Genomic DNA, 15,562 nt, shown 5'->3' on the forward strand with positions numbered 1-15,562 from the left:
AGGAGACTCAGGGAGGGAAAGAGACTGGTGCAAGGTCATAAGGCAAGTGTGTGGCGGATACAAATTTGAACACAGGTGTTTGGACTCCTGGTTCAGTGGTCTAGCACAATAACCGGGACAGAGGTGGTGGTGAAACGGTGGGAGGATTGTCACTTGGCCCGAAGATATTTCTTCCTCGCCCACCGCCCCCAGAACTGGCACCTGCCACCACACCCCACCATGCAAAGCACACACATCACTCGCTTCACATTCAGAGCCTCAGAATGTTTTTGGCTTCGACAAAGCCCAAACCAGGGCAGGGACTGTGACAACGGACGGAAGCTGGGAAGGCAGGAGGAGGAAGATGGGGAGAGGAGGTGGACGGGATCAATGGCTACGGTTCTTCAGCCACTCAGACGTGAGTAGGAGTGACCGTGCCGCGCCCTTACTGGCTAGTGGGAGTGGGAGCTTTTCCTAAACCCCAGTTGAAGACAAGAGCCCACCCTGGCCCCTCCCCCCACCCCTGTCCCTTCTTTAGTCTCTGAAGCTGGAGCATCAGGCTGGGTCGTGGCGGGGGGATGACCACTTCTTAGCAGAGGTGCCCGCCAACGCCGGCGGTCCTAATCCTTGCCTCCACAGAGAGCCAGCAAGGCCTTCAGGAAGTGACCGGAGGTGTCGCCCTGGCAGGGACAGAGGGAGAGCAGAGTGAGTGAAACAATCTTGATGACCTCAAGGCCCCCTCCTCCCAGCCGCTGGCAGCCTGGATGTCTCCCTAGTACGTAAATGTGACCATGTCCCTTCCGTGGCTCCCCATCAACCTCAGGAAAATGTCCAAGCTCTAGGCCTGGCTTCAAGGTCTTGTGTGGTCTGACCCTCATGAAGCTCTGTGGCTCCACCTCCCCCCTTCCTTCCGGGAGCATCTTGGTCATCTTACTACCTACATACCTACCATTGCTCCACCCAGCACGCCCTCCACACTGCCCCCAAATCCTGTCTGCAGTCAGATGCCCCCTCCTCTGTGAAGCGTTCCTGCCTCTATTCTTCTCTCCTCCCATGGCTGCCTTGCACCCTGCTAACCCTCCCCCTGCGGCCATTAACACAAGTGTTACGGCAGTGGTCCCCAAACATTTTGGCACCGGGGACCGGTTTCGTGGAAGACAATTTTCCCACGAACCCTGGTGGGGGGTGAGGGGAGGGGGATGGTTCAGCGGGAATGCGAGCGATGGGGAGTGACAGGTGAAGCTTCGCTTGCTCGCCCACCGCTCACCTCCTGCTGTGCGGCCCGGTTCCTAAGAGCCCGCGGACCGGTACTGATCCGCGGCCCAGGATTGGGGATCCCTGTGTTACAGAATTCCTTATTTGAACAAACATTATTGAGCACTTACTGGGTAACAGGCCCTTGCAAGAATTGATGTGACCATCATTGGATTTATGTTGTATTGTCTGGCATACGACAGGCCTATGCGGGGGAGGGAGCAGACTTTCTCCCTCTTTTTAGAGGGCTCCTGTCATTTTTATAATTTTTGTTTCTGTAATTTTTGATATATTATTAAAAGTAATATATTAGGACTTCCCTGGTGGCGGAGTGGTTAAGAATCCACCTGCCAATGCATGGGACACGGGTTCGAGCCCTGGTCCGGGAAGATCCCGCATGCCACGGAGCAACGAAGCCCGTGGCCACAACGACTGAGCCTGCGCTCTAGAGCCCACGAGCCACAACTACTGAACCCACGTGCCACAACTACTGAAGCCTGCGTGCCTGGAGCCCGTGCTCCACAAGAGAAGCCACCGCACCACAACGAAGAGTAGCCCCCGTTTGCCGCAACTAGAGAAAGCCCAAAGGCAGCAACAAAGACCCAACACAGCCAAAAGTAAATAAATAAATAAAGTTATATATAAAAAAAGAGGAACTTTCCTCTTAAAAAAAAATCATTGTTGTAAACAATTCAAATCAAAGGATTATACAATAAAAGTCTCCCTCCTACCCCAACCCCTGACTTCCTAAATCAAGAGGTAGCCACGGGCTTCCCTGGTGGCGCAGTGGTTGAGAGTCCGCCTGCCGATGCAGGGGACGCGGGTTCGTGCCCCGGTCCGGGAAGATCCCATATGCCACAGAGTGGCTGGGCCCGTGAGCCATGGCCGCTGAGCCTGCGCGTCCGGAGCCTGTGCTCCGCAACGAGAGAGGCCACAACAGTGAGAGGCCCGCGTACCGCAAAAAAAAAAAAAAAAAAAAAAAGAGGTAGCCACTGTTGTATTTACTTGTGTGATCTTCTAGCAATGCTTTTCCATATGCATATACAAATATGTATATATGGATAATGTCCCTTTTCTGCAGAGCATTCATACTATTCTGGGCCATAAGTTTTGACTTAGAGAAAATCCCAAATCACACATAGAACCTCCTCATGCTTTTTCATGGCTGTACTGTACTCTGTCATATGGGTGCACTGTAATTTATTTAACCAGTTCTGTATGATGGTAAATGTCTTCATTTATTTGATTGTGGCAGTCTCCAAAAGCAGTAGCCAAGAAAAAAATGGGGAGGGGAAGTAATAATACCCAAAGAAAAGCTCTGGAAGATATCTGACCCTCCCAGGCACATTGGAACAGGGAACAAGAAAAGCTGAACAGGAGGTACAATCCCATTTTGAACATGTGAGCCAACCAGACAGGGGAAGCATAAGGATTTTCCAACATAAGCCATCTGAATTATGGTGAACCTGACCTGAGGGTCACATCAGTAGTTTCAGGTTTCGACAGTTTGCCAGACAGATTTAAAGACTTTCTGTTGTATTTGAGATGTTGAAATTATTCACTGCTTATAGATCTACCAGGTAAGTGCGCAAAGCAGCCCTTCTTATTGCTGGCGATTAAGTCCCTTACTTCACATTTCGATAGAAGGCAAGCGATTTGGGAATCTTGGGGCAAAGAAACCAATGTGGGGAACCAAACAGTGGTGCAAGTCTTCTTACTGGGCCAGACCCCTGCAGGGGACAACCATCCTGACCTTTCGGATGTGCTGAAATTCGAGAGTGAGAAGCACCAAGGCATTCTTATGTGGAACTACAGAGACACCTTCTTCAATTTATCTCTGAAAGAAGTACTCCTTCTCAGGTGGGTGAGCACTTCCTGCCCAAATGCTGAGTTCAAGGGCGATGATGATGTTTCTGTGAACACCCGTCACATCCTGAATCACTTGAATAGCTTATCCAAGAACAAAGCCAAAGATTTGTTTATAGGTGATGTGACTCCCAATGCTGGACCCCGTCAGGATAAGAAACTGAAGTACTACGTCCTGGAAGTTCTTTACACTGGCGTCTACCTGCCTTATGCAGGGGGAGGGGGATTCCTCTACTCTAGCCACTTGGCTCTGAGGCTATACGATGTAACTGGCCAGGTCCTTCTCTACCCCATCGATGCTGTTTATACTGGAATGTGCCTTCAGAAACTTGGCCTCATTCCAGAGAAACACAAAGGCTTCAGGACATTTGATATAGAAGAGTAAAACAGGAATAACATTCGTTCCTATGTAGGTTTGATGTTGGTACATAGTAGAAAACCTCCAGAGATGACTGATATTTGGTCTCGGTTGCAAAATGCTTATTTAAGTTGTTAAATTATGTACAAACTAAATTTTGCATAGAAAGATGTATCTCGAATAGTTCCCATGTGATGTTCTCTCACATTAGAGGTAATTTCTATGTAAAACCATCAAAATTGCCTTTATGAATAGTATCCACATGAGGGTCTCTAAACCTTTCAGTGTAGTACTTTCTGAAGAGGGAAAGCAGAAGACACTAATGTTTATGTAGGATATGACAGGACGAATGGTTCTGACCCTTCCTGCTGACTAGTGGTCATTGTTTTCTAACTTGTCCCCCTTGTCATCTGAAATCATGTTTCTGGAATTTGATCGTGTTATCTTTGTTTTATTTTTGTTTTGCTCTCATATGATGATAACCCTATTTCCCATTATAATGAGTGAACTCTCTGTGATTTAGGTATTCATAAACTTATAGGCTACAAAGACATTGTTATATATGACTCAGTGCTTTCTGTGGAATGGAATAACATTTTCATGAAATTTGGATGAATTTTTAAAAATTGTCTAGAAAAATTTGACTTCTTTCAAAATTTCCTGCCGCCGCAACATTTCCTTGTGTTAATCTAACCAACCAGTTTTGCAAAACGGGAATCACTGTGTGACATTCATCCAGTTTATCTTGTTATGGTCTTATGGTCATAATAAGGAGGAAGCTTAACTATCTTGTATTTGGTTTGCTGGGTGGTGTTGTGATAGTTCTCTCTTTTTCAGTATTTGAAAATAATGAGTATGATTCCATAATCTTCAAACTGAAGACTGAATTGACCCTGGCAACCGTATTGTGTTTTTGATTTTTCATTGTGAACCAGGAAAGCATATGTAACTTTTGAACTTTAAGTGAAAAGACTGAAGTGGCAGACCTTTTTATCAGTGGTTTGTCAGTTTAAAACTGCAGAATTCTATTCTTGCCATATGGTTATGTGTTGCTTATACAAAATTATTATCCTGAGTAGTGACTGCTTTCCTGTCTCAGTGTAGAAGTGCCTGTGTTTTTATTTATTGTTCAGATCAAATACCAAAACATTTTCTTAAATATATTTTGTGTAATATTTTATTTGTATACAGTGTTGTTGATGAATTATTTAACTAGAGCATGGTATTTTAAGTAGTAAGTAGAACATATGTTAGATAAAGTTAACTGTCATTTTTGAACTAAAAAAATTTTGGGGGGGGTGGGGGATATGAACTAGAATTCTGCCAAACTGTTGGTTATATATACTGTCTTGTAACATGCTTTCTTGAGATATTTTTGTGTTATAGATATGAAGATTCTTACCAGATGTGATACTGGGGACTGTAAGAAGATAGAAATAGAGTCACCATATTTTTAATTGTCATGTGAAAAAAAAAATTGAAAATAGAACTACCATATGACTCAGCAATTTCAATCCTGGGTATTTATCCAAAGAAAACAAAAATATTAATTAGAAAAGATATATGCATTCCTATGTTCAGAGCAGCATTATTTACAATAGCTAAGATATGGAAGCAACCCAAGTGCCCATCAATTGATGAATGGATAAAGAAGATGTGGTATATACATACAGTGGAATATTACTCAGCCATAAAAAATGAAATCTTTGCCATATGTTCACTTAGAACATATGCTAAGTGAAATAAGTAAGAAAGAGAAAGAGAAACACTGTATGGTTTCACTTATACTCGGAATCTAACAAACAAAATAAATGAACAAACATAAGAAAAAAAGAAACAGAGTCATAGATACAGAGAGAAAATAGGTGGTTGCCAGAGGAGAGCTGGTAGGGGGAGGAAAGAAAAAGGTGAGGGAGATTAGAGGCACAAGCTTCCAGTTGCAAAATAAGTGGGTCATGGGTATGAAATGTACAGCGTGGGGAGTATAGTCAACAGCTACTATCTTTGTATGGTGACACGTTGTAACTAGACTTATCATGGTGATCATTCTGAAATGCATAGAAAAAAATCACTATGTTATATAACAGGAACTAACCTAGTGCTGTAGGTCAATTATACTTCAAAAACAAACAAACATACAAACAAACTCATAGAAACAGAGATCAGATTTTTGTTTACCAGAGGTAGGGGTGGGGGAGGGACAACTGGATGAAGGCGGTCAAAAGGCACAAACTATAAGACAAATAAGTATTAGGAATGTAATGTACAACATGATAAATATAATTAACACTGCTGTATGTTACATACAAAAGTTAGAGTAAATCCTAAGAGTTCTCATCACACACACAAAAAAATTTACTATTTCTTTAATTTTGCATCTATATAAGATGATGGATGTTCACTAAACTTATTGTGATAAGCACTCCATGATGTATCTAAGTCAAATCATCATGCTGTACACCTTAAACTTATATAATGCTATATGTCAATTATATCTCAATAAAACTGGAAGAAAAAAATAATGAAGATGTGCTACCAAGTTACATTTACACCAAGTCTGTATGAGACTGCCTGTGAGCTTCCTCATGGTCTTGTCAACCAAGTATAGCATCAAACTCTAAGATTTTGGTCAGTCCCCAAAATCAAAGAAATGGGCTTCATAAATGAAAAAAGTCAGATACAAAAAAATCACATATTACGTGATTCCACTTACATGAGATAATCAGAAAAGGCAAATCCATAGAGACAGAAAGTCACTTGTAGGTTGCCTAGGGCTGGGGGTGGAAATAGGTAAACAGGTACAAGGGACATCAGTGGGGTGATGAAAACGTTCTAACACTGGATTGTGGTGAAGGCTGTACAACTCATTAACGTTACTAAAAATTACTGAGGCCCTTAAACAAGTAAATTTCATAAAATTTATGATACTTAAATTACACTTCAATAAAGTTGCTTTTAAAAGGCCAAAAACAAAAGGTTTTTTTTTTTTTTTTGCGGTACGCGGGCCTCTCACTGTTGTGGCCTCTCCCATTGCGGAGCACAGGCTCCGGACGCGCAAGCTCAGCGGCCATGGCTCACGGGCCCAGCCGCTCCGCGGCATGTGGGATCTTCCCGGACCGGGGCACGAACCCTTGTCCCCTGCATCGGCAGGCGGATTCTCAACCACCGTGCCACCAGGGAAGCCCTAAGGCTCTTGTTTTATTTGTAAATCTTTATAAGCCTTTGATCCATCCATCTGAAATCTATTTTGGTATAAAGAGTGAGGCAGGTCTCCTCTCATTTAGCAACGTCTTGGCTGTTCTAAGAGGTAACATTCTGGGAATAAAAAGGACTTCTAATCTATGTTCAAGCATCTGACACTCACCGCTCCCCCACTGACCTCTCACCCCGCCCCTCACCTCAATGGCTTGGTGGAGAGACTTGTCGTATTTCTCAATGAACTCCCGCCGGATGTTGAGCAGGTCGATCTCACTCCGGGAGACCATGACCCTGGTGAGGGTCTTCTCCTCTGTGCCAGCACCCTGGTGGAGCCAGGTGACAGGGAGAAACACAGGGCAGGGGGAGAAACGGGGTTAGGTCAGGCAGGAACTCATGGGTGTCCCTCTGCCTCTCTCCCTTTTCCCTCCAAAACCAGGATGGGACATCCTGCCTCCCTCTTCCACAAACAGTCCTGACTCAAACTCCCCTGTGCCAGGACTGGCCAGACAGAGGCAAGAACAGCCTGTATGAGTTGAATAGTGTGCGCCCCAAATTCATGTCCACCTAGAACCTTACAAGGTTATCTAATATGGATATAGGGTCTTAGCACATGTAATTAGTTGAGGTTATACTGCATTTGGGTGAGCCCTAGATCCAATGACTGGTGTCCTTACAGGAAGAGGACACATGGACATACACACAGATAAAGGCAGAGACTGCAGGGACTCATGCTTAAGTCAGGAAACACCAGGATTCCAGACGCCCACCCGAAGCTAGGAGAAAGGCATGGGAGAGTTTCCCCCTCAGGGCCTCCAAAAGGCACCAGTCCTACCAACACCTTCATTTTGGACTTCTGGCCTCTAGAATCGTGGAAGAATACATTCCTGTTGTCACTTAATTTGGGACAGCAGCCCTGGGAAACTAATACAGGGCCCAAGGAGCAGACACAGGACACGGAATACATGGGCAGCCAAGGCCCACCTCTGCTCCCCAAGGAGCTCTGAACACCAGCTGAGGAATCAGAGCCGGCACACGGCGGGGGCTCAAGAGAAGGCTGTCATGTTTGTGGACAGCAGGCTGACAGGGCTCTCAGGCTCACTCCCTGACTGCCTGCGCACAGGCTCTGTCAGCAGCTGAGACTCCACTTGCTGGGCTGAGAGGGTGGCCAGAGTGGCTTGGGTTTTCAGGAAGCCAGGGCTAGTCCCAGAGCTGAGCACTTGCTTCCTTTTGTGATCGTTGGTCATAGGAGACACTGTGTCATCTGCTAGAATGTGAGCTCCAAGGGGCAGAGACTGTCCTTTTCAGCCCTGAGTCCCCAGAATAAGTTTCTCAACCTTGGCGCCTGGGATCAGATCGTTCTTTGTTGAGGGGATCTGTCCTGTACGTTGTAGGATGTTCAGCAGCGTCCCTGCTCTCTACCCACCAGATGCAAAAAGCAACACTCCCCAAGTTGTGACAACCAAAATGAGTCTGAACATCGTCACATGTTGCCCGGGGGGCAACGTAAACCCTGGTTGAGGACTACTCTCCTAGAACCAGGCACGAGGCAGATGCCGATACCTATTAAATGGGCGGAAACAAACACAATTCCTGATCCAGGGGATGGCGCACATCTGTGTTTGTGGGGGCAGAGGTGCTCGAAGGGAAACGAACAGACAAGTCTTCTTACCTTCATAGATTTGTAAAGTTTGTCGGCAAAGAAGAGAGGCTTATTCTTGACACTTTGAACTGGTAGGAAGAGGAAAGAGATGCAGGGAACTTGGTCAGAGGAGATGTGCCCAGACCATGGGCTGCTACTGCTGCTAGAGAAGTAGCATCTCCTCTATCCGCAACCTGGGCCCAGGATCGTTGCCAACGCCAGGGTCATATCCAGGGCCTGACACTTTCACTCCCTCTTCCTGACGCTGCCTCCTCTATCTCATCCCTAGACCTGGCTCTCACTGGGTTGCAACTCGCTTCCTGCTAAGGTGCTTGCAGCTAACTAAGGCTAGTAGAGGACTCAAAGGGAAGAAACCACTCGTGAACCCAAGGTACAGGGCCTCAAACTCGTAAGGGCATCAGAATCAAAGAAGAACTTGTTTAAAACTCAGGTTTTGGGCTCTACCCTAGAGACCCAGATTCAAGAAATATTTCAAGCAGAAGTTCTCAAAGTATAGTTCCTGGAAGGCATCCGCATCATCTGGGAGCCTGGTAGAAATGCACATTCTCATGCGCCATCCGGGATGTGCTGAATCTGCAACTCGGACGGTGGGTGGCCAACTCATCCCACTTTTCCTGGGACATTCTGGTTTTAGCACAAACCCAGATGGTTGGTCACTCCATTCTGGTGCAGCCTAATGTTTGAGAACTACTGATTGAAATATGCCAAAGAATGTCTGTCAGTATAATTTAGGGCACGGTGCCAATCTCTAGGGCTGAGTGTTGCCCACTCTTGCCCCATTGGCAGCCCCCATCCCTACCCCAGATACTGCCTGCCTAACAACCTCCCACACTTTTGCAAGGCCTGGGGGTCTCTAGTCCTCAGCAGCTGCTGGATTTCAAGGCTCCAGAGCTCACAGGGGCGGGAGGGTGTCTCAGATAGCTTAAGGAGGAGGAATCAGACGCCAGGACCAGAAAGCCAGAATGACTCTGGATATAAAAGTATCTCTATCAGGAAGGCAGGGGGTGAGAGACTGGAGCTGTGCATCCCAAGGGCACAGTCATGCAGGAGACAGGCCTGTAGCCTCCCCTGCAGCAGGCTCGGGAACCGTGGGAAAGATCACATTACATACCCACCTTCCCAGGTCCCTATGTAGCTCCCTACCACCTCCCAGACAAACCCTAAGCTCCTTGGCCTGAAAATCAAAGCTCCTGCCTGCCTCTGCTCTCTCATTGCCTCTGTTGCCCATTCTCTGAACATTCTGTGAATTCCTTTGTGCCTCTGTCCTCCTGGTAAGGAGAAGTCTGCTGTCTGCCTTCCACTACTTTACCTCCCGAATCCACATCCCCAGTCCCATCACCTCCCCCAAGGAGCCTGCCCTGACTCGGAGCCTGGGGCTCAGTCAGTGTGGTTAAGGAGCAGACTGGGCAGGAACTTCCATCCTCTGCAACCGTCCCCGAAAACCTTCCCCAGAACCTGAAGCCCGCCACCTGCCTCAGAGGACCCCGGGGCCTGCCGTGGGATGGAATGAGGTGGAGTGGTGTGTCGATATGCACACTCGTGCACACGCGCATACACATGGTCTAGGTGGGAGGAGAGAGGACAGAAGGAGAAACACGAGGAAAAAGAGGTCTAGACGTGTCTCCATAGACCAATTACTCTGGTGATTAATCCTAGCGTGAGCTTTGGGCTCGGGTGGCCCCTGGTGTGAGTCCTGCCTCCACCAGTGACATGTAACCTTTCTGAACCTCAGTGCCCCACTTTGTAAAATAAGCAGATAAAAGCACCTCGTAAGGATTCAACCAAAGCTGTGTGCAACTGGCTTCACACAGTGCCTGGCAGGAAATAATAATAGAAGCTAACATTCATCCAGTGCATTCTATGAGCCAGGGGACGATGCTTTTAAGTGTTGTATAATTAACTCATTTAAATCTGTGTACTATGATCACATCCACTTTACAGAGAAGGAAAACTGAGGCACGGGGTTTCTGTGACTTGCCAATGGATGTAACTGTACAGATAGTAAGTGGCACCGCTGGGACTCTACCTGGATTCACTATGCTATTCTGCCTCCTAGGTATTGTTCCCAGGTGGTAAAGACCCACTGAAAGTTAAATAATAACATCACAACAATAACACCTCTGCTCCATCTGTTCTAAAACACCTTTTCTTCGAATTTGAAGTCCCTGAAATCAAGATGCATCCTGTAATTGAAGGCAATTATGTGAAAACCTTCCACTGACACCTCCAGGTAAGATGAAAAAAAAATGTGCGTCAATACAATGCATTTTGTAGTCATAAATAAGACGCTGCTAATCACTAATACTAAGAAAAACAAGTTTGACTTTTGCTCATATCTACTCATCCGTTTATACACATGGAGAAATTGAGATCCAAAAGGGGAAAGACTTCTTCAAAGGTAAGAACTCAAATTACACAATAAGAGAGTAACCAAAGAGATCCAGGTGCTGGGAGGAGGGAAAGGTAAGTGTGTGTGTGTGTGTGTGTGTGTGTGTGTGTGTACACACCCAAGTCCTGCAGGACACTGCACCCCCTACCCAGCCTGGCCATCACCCTCCCAGCCACCTCCCCAGAGAGCACTGTTTCCTCATCCTGCCCTGCAACCCAGAACACGTTCTTGTGTTATCCTGCCAATCACACACAGGCCGAGCCCAAGAAATGGCAGTGCTTACTTTCCAGTACTAGCAGCTTAGGAAACTATAGAGGCCACACTCATCCAGTGAATCTGGCCATGCTCCCTGTGCCCCCCAGCCCCTTCCCTTGGTCCCCACCAGTTACCAATGGCCACAAACACATCTCGGACATCCCCGGACATCCCCTTCTTGATGGTGTGCTCCACGTCATAGTTGGTCATCTTGACGAACTCCTGGAAGACTGGCCCCAAGAGAAGCCCCGGAGGTGGGAGGTGAGCTTTGACTCAGAGGAAGGGGGGAAGATCACCCCTCCCCAACCCACCCAGCAGCAGCAGATATGGCTGCAGCCCAGACCTAAATGCATTGGTCAGGACTGCTGTGGAAGGGATGTTCTGACCTCAGGGCTGCCTTGAGCTCAGAGCCAAATCTCTATCAAGTCAGACAGTGCCCCAGAGCTTTGGACAAGTTCCAGGAACCCAGGCATGGGTAGCAGAAGGAGCATGTGTCCTATTCACAGCTCTGCCACAAGCTCATCAAGTTGACCTGGGGTAAACCCCTCCCCCTTTCTGGGCCTCCCCTTCCTCCTGGATAGAGGTTTGTTTTGTTTGTTTGTTTGTTCGCTGTGCTGAGGCATGCGGGATCTCAGTTCCCTGACCAGGGATCGAACCCTTGTCCCCTGCAGTGGAAGCGTGGCGTCTTTACCACTGGACCACCAGGGAAGTCGGGATAGAGACTCATGTAAGTAATCACAATGATAACACTAAGGAAGTTACCAGGTGCTAAGTACTTTTTGTGTATTTATTTTTTGTACTCTCACAACAGTCATGTGAGGTAGAATTAAAATCCTCAGTTTATAGGTAAGGGAAGTAAGGCACAGATATTCAGTAACTTGCCCAGGGTCACACAACTGATAAGTGGGAGATCTGAATGAAGGCATTCCAGCTCCCGAGTCCGTTCTTTTAGTCACTGTGCGAAAGCACTTTTACTGGCAGGTGCCAGGCATACGCGTGTCAAAACGTCCATGTCTTAGTGGTAAGGGCACTTCATCATCATCTAGTGTCAGGGCCGCCACATACGGGTGTGCCCTGTGCACCTGGCAGCCTGGTGTGTGTACATGGTCCTTGTGTCATCATCACCCCTCACCGCCTTGCTCCTGGCAGACATTACCAAAGAATCATGACACAGAACCTTCGAATCCTCAACGCAGCATTCTAGGCAGCCACTACCAATCCACTGGAGTTGGCCTTGGAGGGAAAAGCCACCTGCCATCTCTTATCCCAGGCATCCCACATGCTTCCCAAAGGAGGTGAAGAGAGCTGGCCCGAGGCTGAATGATGCCGTTAGCAGCAGAGCCAGGACTAGACCTGGCTCCCGGTCCCCATTGGCCACCACACTCCCTTGCTGGGGTAAGGAGTGGGTGCGTGGGCAACTAGCTCCTATTGTCAAGACTAGGGGGTCTTCCTGCTGACTTGGGAGGGGGAGGGAGTCAGGCCTCACCTCTCCGGAGGTGCTGATAGCTACGCGTGCAGAGGATCATCATGAAACGTGTCTCCAGGGAAGATTTGTCTCCACTGGGCGTGTCTGCTATTTCCTGCAGAGCCCGGGTCGGGGAGAGAATTTGAGAGGGAAGACACGAGAAAGCCTCGTTTGTTATTCACTTTCATGTCTGCCTGGGCCGAGGGCAGTTAGAAGCTGGGCTAACTCAGCCACCCAAGGAGGCCGACGTTGGCCCCTTCCTTCTTCCTCGGACTCCACATCCCCGCTCCAGTTCCCAGAGACCCCGTGGACTCACCCAGAGGAGCTGAGCACAGAGCACTTCCACCCTGGCCTCAGGGTCACGGGACTGGGCCCAGGGGAGGGACAAACAGGCACTGGGCATGGACACTCAGAGTTCTCCTTCCATCTTTAAACCCCTCTGAAAGCCCCTCTGGGGAAGTGTGTCTGTGCACGTGTGCAAGGAAAAATGGCCTAGCCAGTGTTTCCCCAAGTGGGGTAAACAGGCAAACATATTTTTACACATCACATATGTAGGCTTCCACAGTGATCTTCTAGCCAGCTATCAGTTCTATTTACATCGATATGAAATTTCCTTTAAAATAACTCATTTTGGGTTAAAATAAAAAGAGTCTATTTAAAGAAAATTATTCACATCTGGTGGTATGTAGCACAAATCAGGCAGATGGTGGGTAGCGAAGTTTTGGGAAACACTCGCCTGGCCCATATGTCACCCACTGGGGTTCTGTGGAGGCCCTGAAGGGGAGAGAGAGAACCTGGGGGGCACGCCCCCAAATCACTGCCTGACTCTGCCCCTCAGCTCCGCCCAGAGGCACAGCCAGACTCAGACCTTTAAAATCCACGTGAAGAACCGGGCACTTACCAAGATCTCAGCAGCCACCTGAGAGCAAGGAGGAGACAGGAGAGAGAGGGGGGAAGGCAAGAGTCAGAGGAGGCCCGGAGAGGGGGCCCTGGGGTGCAGGTGAGGGAGCCTGGCTCCGGGTGGCAGAGGTCCCACAGTTGGGGGCAGGGAAGGGGCTGGGAGGAGGCACCTTCCCCTGACCTTTGGGCTGGAGCTCAAAATGAGGACAGGTCTGGGAATTCACGATGAAAAGTGTTTACTGGAGGGGTAAGAGGAGGGCACAGGACAGGACACTCTACCCCTCACGCCTGGCAACCTAGGGCGACTCCTCAGAGCCACCAAGAAGTTCGACGTGAGACGTGCCCTGTTTCCTACACCTTTTACCACACTCGGAGTTGAAGGGTCCTTAGGAGACCTGTCATTTACCCCCTCATGTTACAGACAGAAGACAGGAAAGCTGAGGCCTGGAGGGGACGTGCAGCCGATCAGGTGGGAAGATGCCCGTTGTTCAAGTCATCTTACAAGGGTGAATTTTCATCATCACGTTATGCTGAACACAAAATTCTGAGGTTAGGACACTACTTTGTTAGGCAAATAGCTGTGACTCGCAGGGCCTGGGAACAGAATATAGCCAGTCCTGTGTACCCCAGACTGAGTTTTGCCTTTTCTTTTTTTTTCCGAAACTCTGCCAACTACTTTATTCTATTGGGCAGACTGAAATCATCCTCCTTATAAACATCTCAATAGACTTGGGCTTTAGAAACCTTTGCATTAAATAAATTTGTAATGTCTATCAAAATTCAAAATGCACACACCGCTTGATCAAGCGACTACACGTGGCTAGGAATTTCTCTTACAAATAAACCAGCAGAAGTCTTTGGAGATATTGTTCACTGTAATAGAGAAAAACTGGAAACCATCACTAGATCACTTGTTAAACAGGCAATGGTTCATTTAGTAATGTAAATCCACGCAGCGAGTAAAAAGAATCAGACTGGTCTACAGGGCTGATAAGGAGAGAGTTTCCATTTAAATTAAGCAGAAAAGTAAAGTACAGCATGCTGTGTGTAAGTGTTCCTTTTATCTAGATGAGAAAAGATAAATGTATGCTCACTCTTACATATTTACTGGGAAGTCGTGCTAGAGGGGTAGTCAAGATACTGTTAACAGCGGTTACCTTCAAGGAGAAGGACTGGGGGGAAGAGCTTTTGCATTTTGTTTTATTTTTCCTGAAATTTTATGCTTACATTTCCTCAACATGCAAATACGTTAATTTTTTTTTTTTTAAGTCAAATAGGAGTTATCAGAGCTACTAGGATTATGGGATGCTTCTGGTTTTTATTTACACTTTTCCATATTAAAAACAACCTGGTTGCACCTTGAGGACATTATGCTAAGTGAAATAAGCCAGTTACAAAAGGACAAATACTGTATGATTTCAAATATATGAGGTCCCTAGAGTACTCAACTTCATGGAGACAGAAAGCAGAATGGTGGTTGCCAGGGGCTGGGGGGAGGGGGAGTAGGTAGTTGCTGTTTAATGGGTACAGAGTTTCAGTTTTGCAAGATGAAGAGATCAGTGGATGCACGGTGGAGATGGCTGCACAACAGCGTGAATGTACTTAATGCCAATGAACTGTACACTTCAGAAAGGTTAAGATGGTAAATTGTACAATGTGTTACGTGTATTTTACCACAGGTTTTTTTTTAAAAGTTATGCTAAAAAGTCTAGTATTGCTATTAAAAAGAGGGAGATGTTTAAAAAATTAAACAAAATGGAATCTAAAGTGTCAAGATTCTTTACTTATTCGGATGAGAAGAACCCCCAGATATATTTGTTTTTTCAAAGCACTTGAAGACCATCCTATTTGTAATATGAAAAATGCAGTGGGTAACTACAATAATTTTCCAGATATTCAACACAAAAGCTTTTCCTTATTAGCTGAGCCACTTCATGCCAAAATTAATCTCCAAAAGTTAGAGTTACCACATGACCCAGCAATTCTACTCGTAGACATACACCCAAGAGAAATGAAAACATACGTGCACATAAAAACTTGTACACAAATGTTTATGGTAGCATTATTCATAATAGCTAAAAAGTAGAAATAACCCAAATGTCTATTAGCTGATGAATGGAGGTTAAAAAAAAAAGTAATATATCCATACAATGAAATATTATTTGGCAATGGAAAGGAATAAAGTACTGATATATACTATGATATGGACAAACTGTGAAAACATTACAATAAAGTGAA

General features: G+C 46.5%; 1 protein-coding gene and 1 pseudogene across 3 annotated transcripts in view; one reads left to right on the forward strand and one right to left on the reverse strand.

Annotated features, from left to right (window-relative positions):
* Positions 1-249: 249 nt before the first annotated feature.
* The window catches only part of ANXA6 (annexin A6), a 52,455-nt gene continuing 37,142 nt past the window's right edge, over positions 250-15,562 (reverse strand). For 2 of the 3 annotated variants that reach the window (XM_060144056.1, XM_060144057.1), the window contains exons 21-26: positions 13,326-13,343; positions 12,446-12,539; positions 11,094-11,189; positions 8,325-8,383; positions 6,856-6,978; positions 250-659 (exon numbers count right to left, since the gene is read on the reverse strand). In XM_060144056.1, coding sequence (XP_060000039.1) covers positions 600-659; positions 6,856-6,978; positions 8,325-8,383; positions 11,094-11,189; positions 12,446-12,539; positions 13,326-13,343 — 450 coding nt within the window. In that variant the 3' untranslated portion in view covers positions 250-599. The remainder of the gene's footprint in view (positions 660-6,855; positions 6,979-8,324; positions 8,384-11,093; positions 11,190-12,445; positions 12,540-13,325; positions 13,344-15,562) is intronic. The other variant, XM_060144058.1, reaches the window with a different exon arrangement.
* Positions 2,452-3,757, forward strand: LOC132517232 (N-acetyllactosaminide beta-1,3-N-acetylglucosaminyltransferase 2-like; annotated as a pseudogene).

Source organism: Lagenorhynchus albirostris, chromosome 3 (assembly GCF_949774975.1).
Source record: "Lagenorhynchus albirostris chromosome 3, mLagAlb1.1, whole genome shotgun sequence".
NCBI lineage: Eukaryota > Metazoa > Chordata > Mammalia > Artiodactyla > Delphinidae > Lagenorhynchus > Lagenorhynchus albirostris.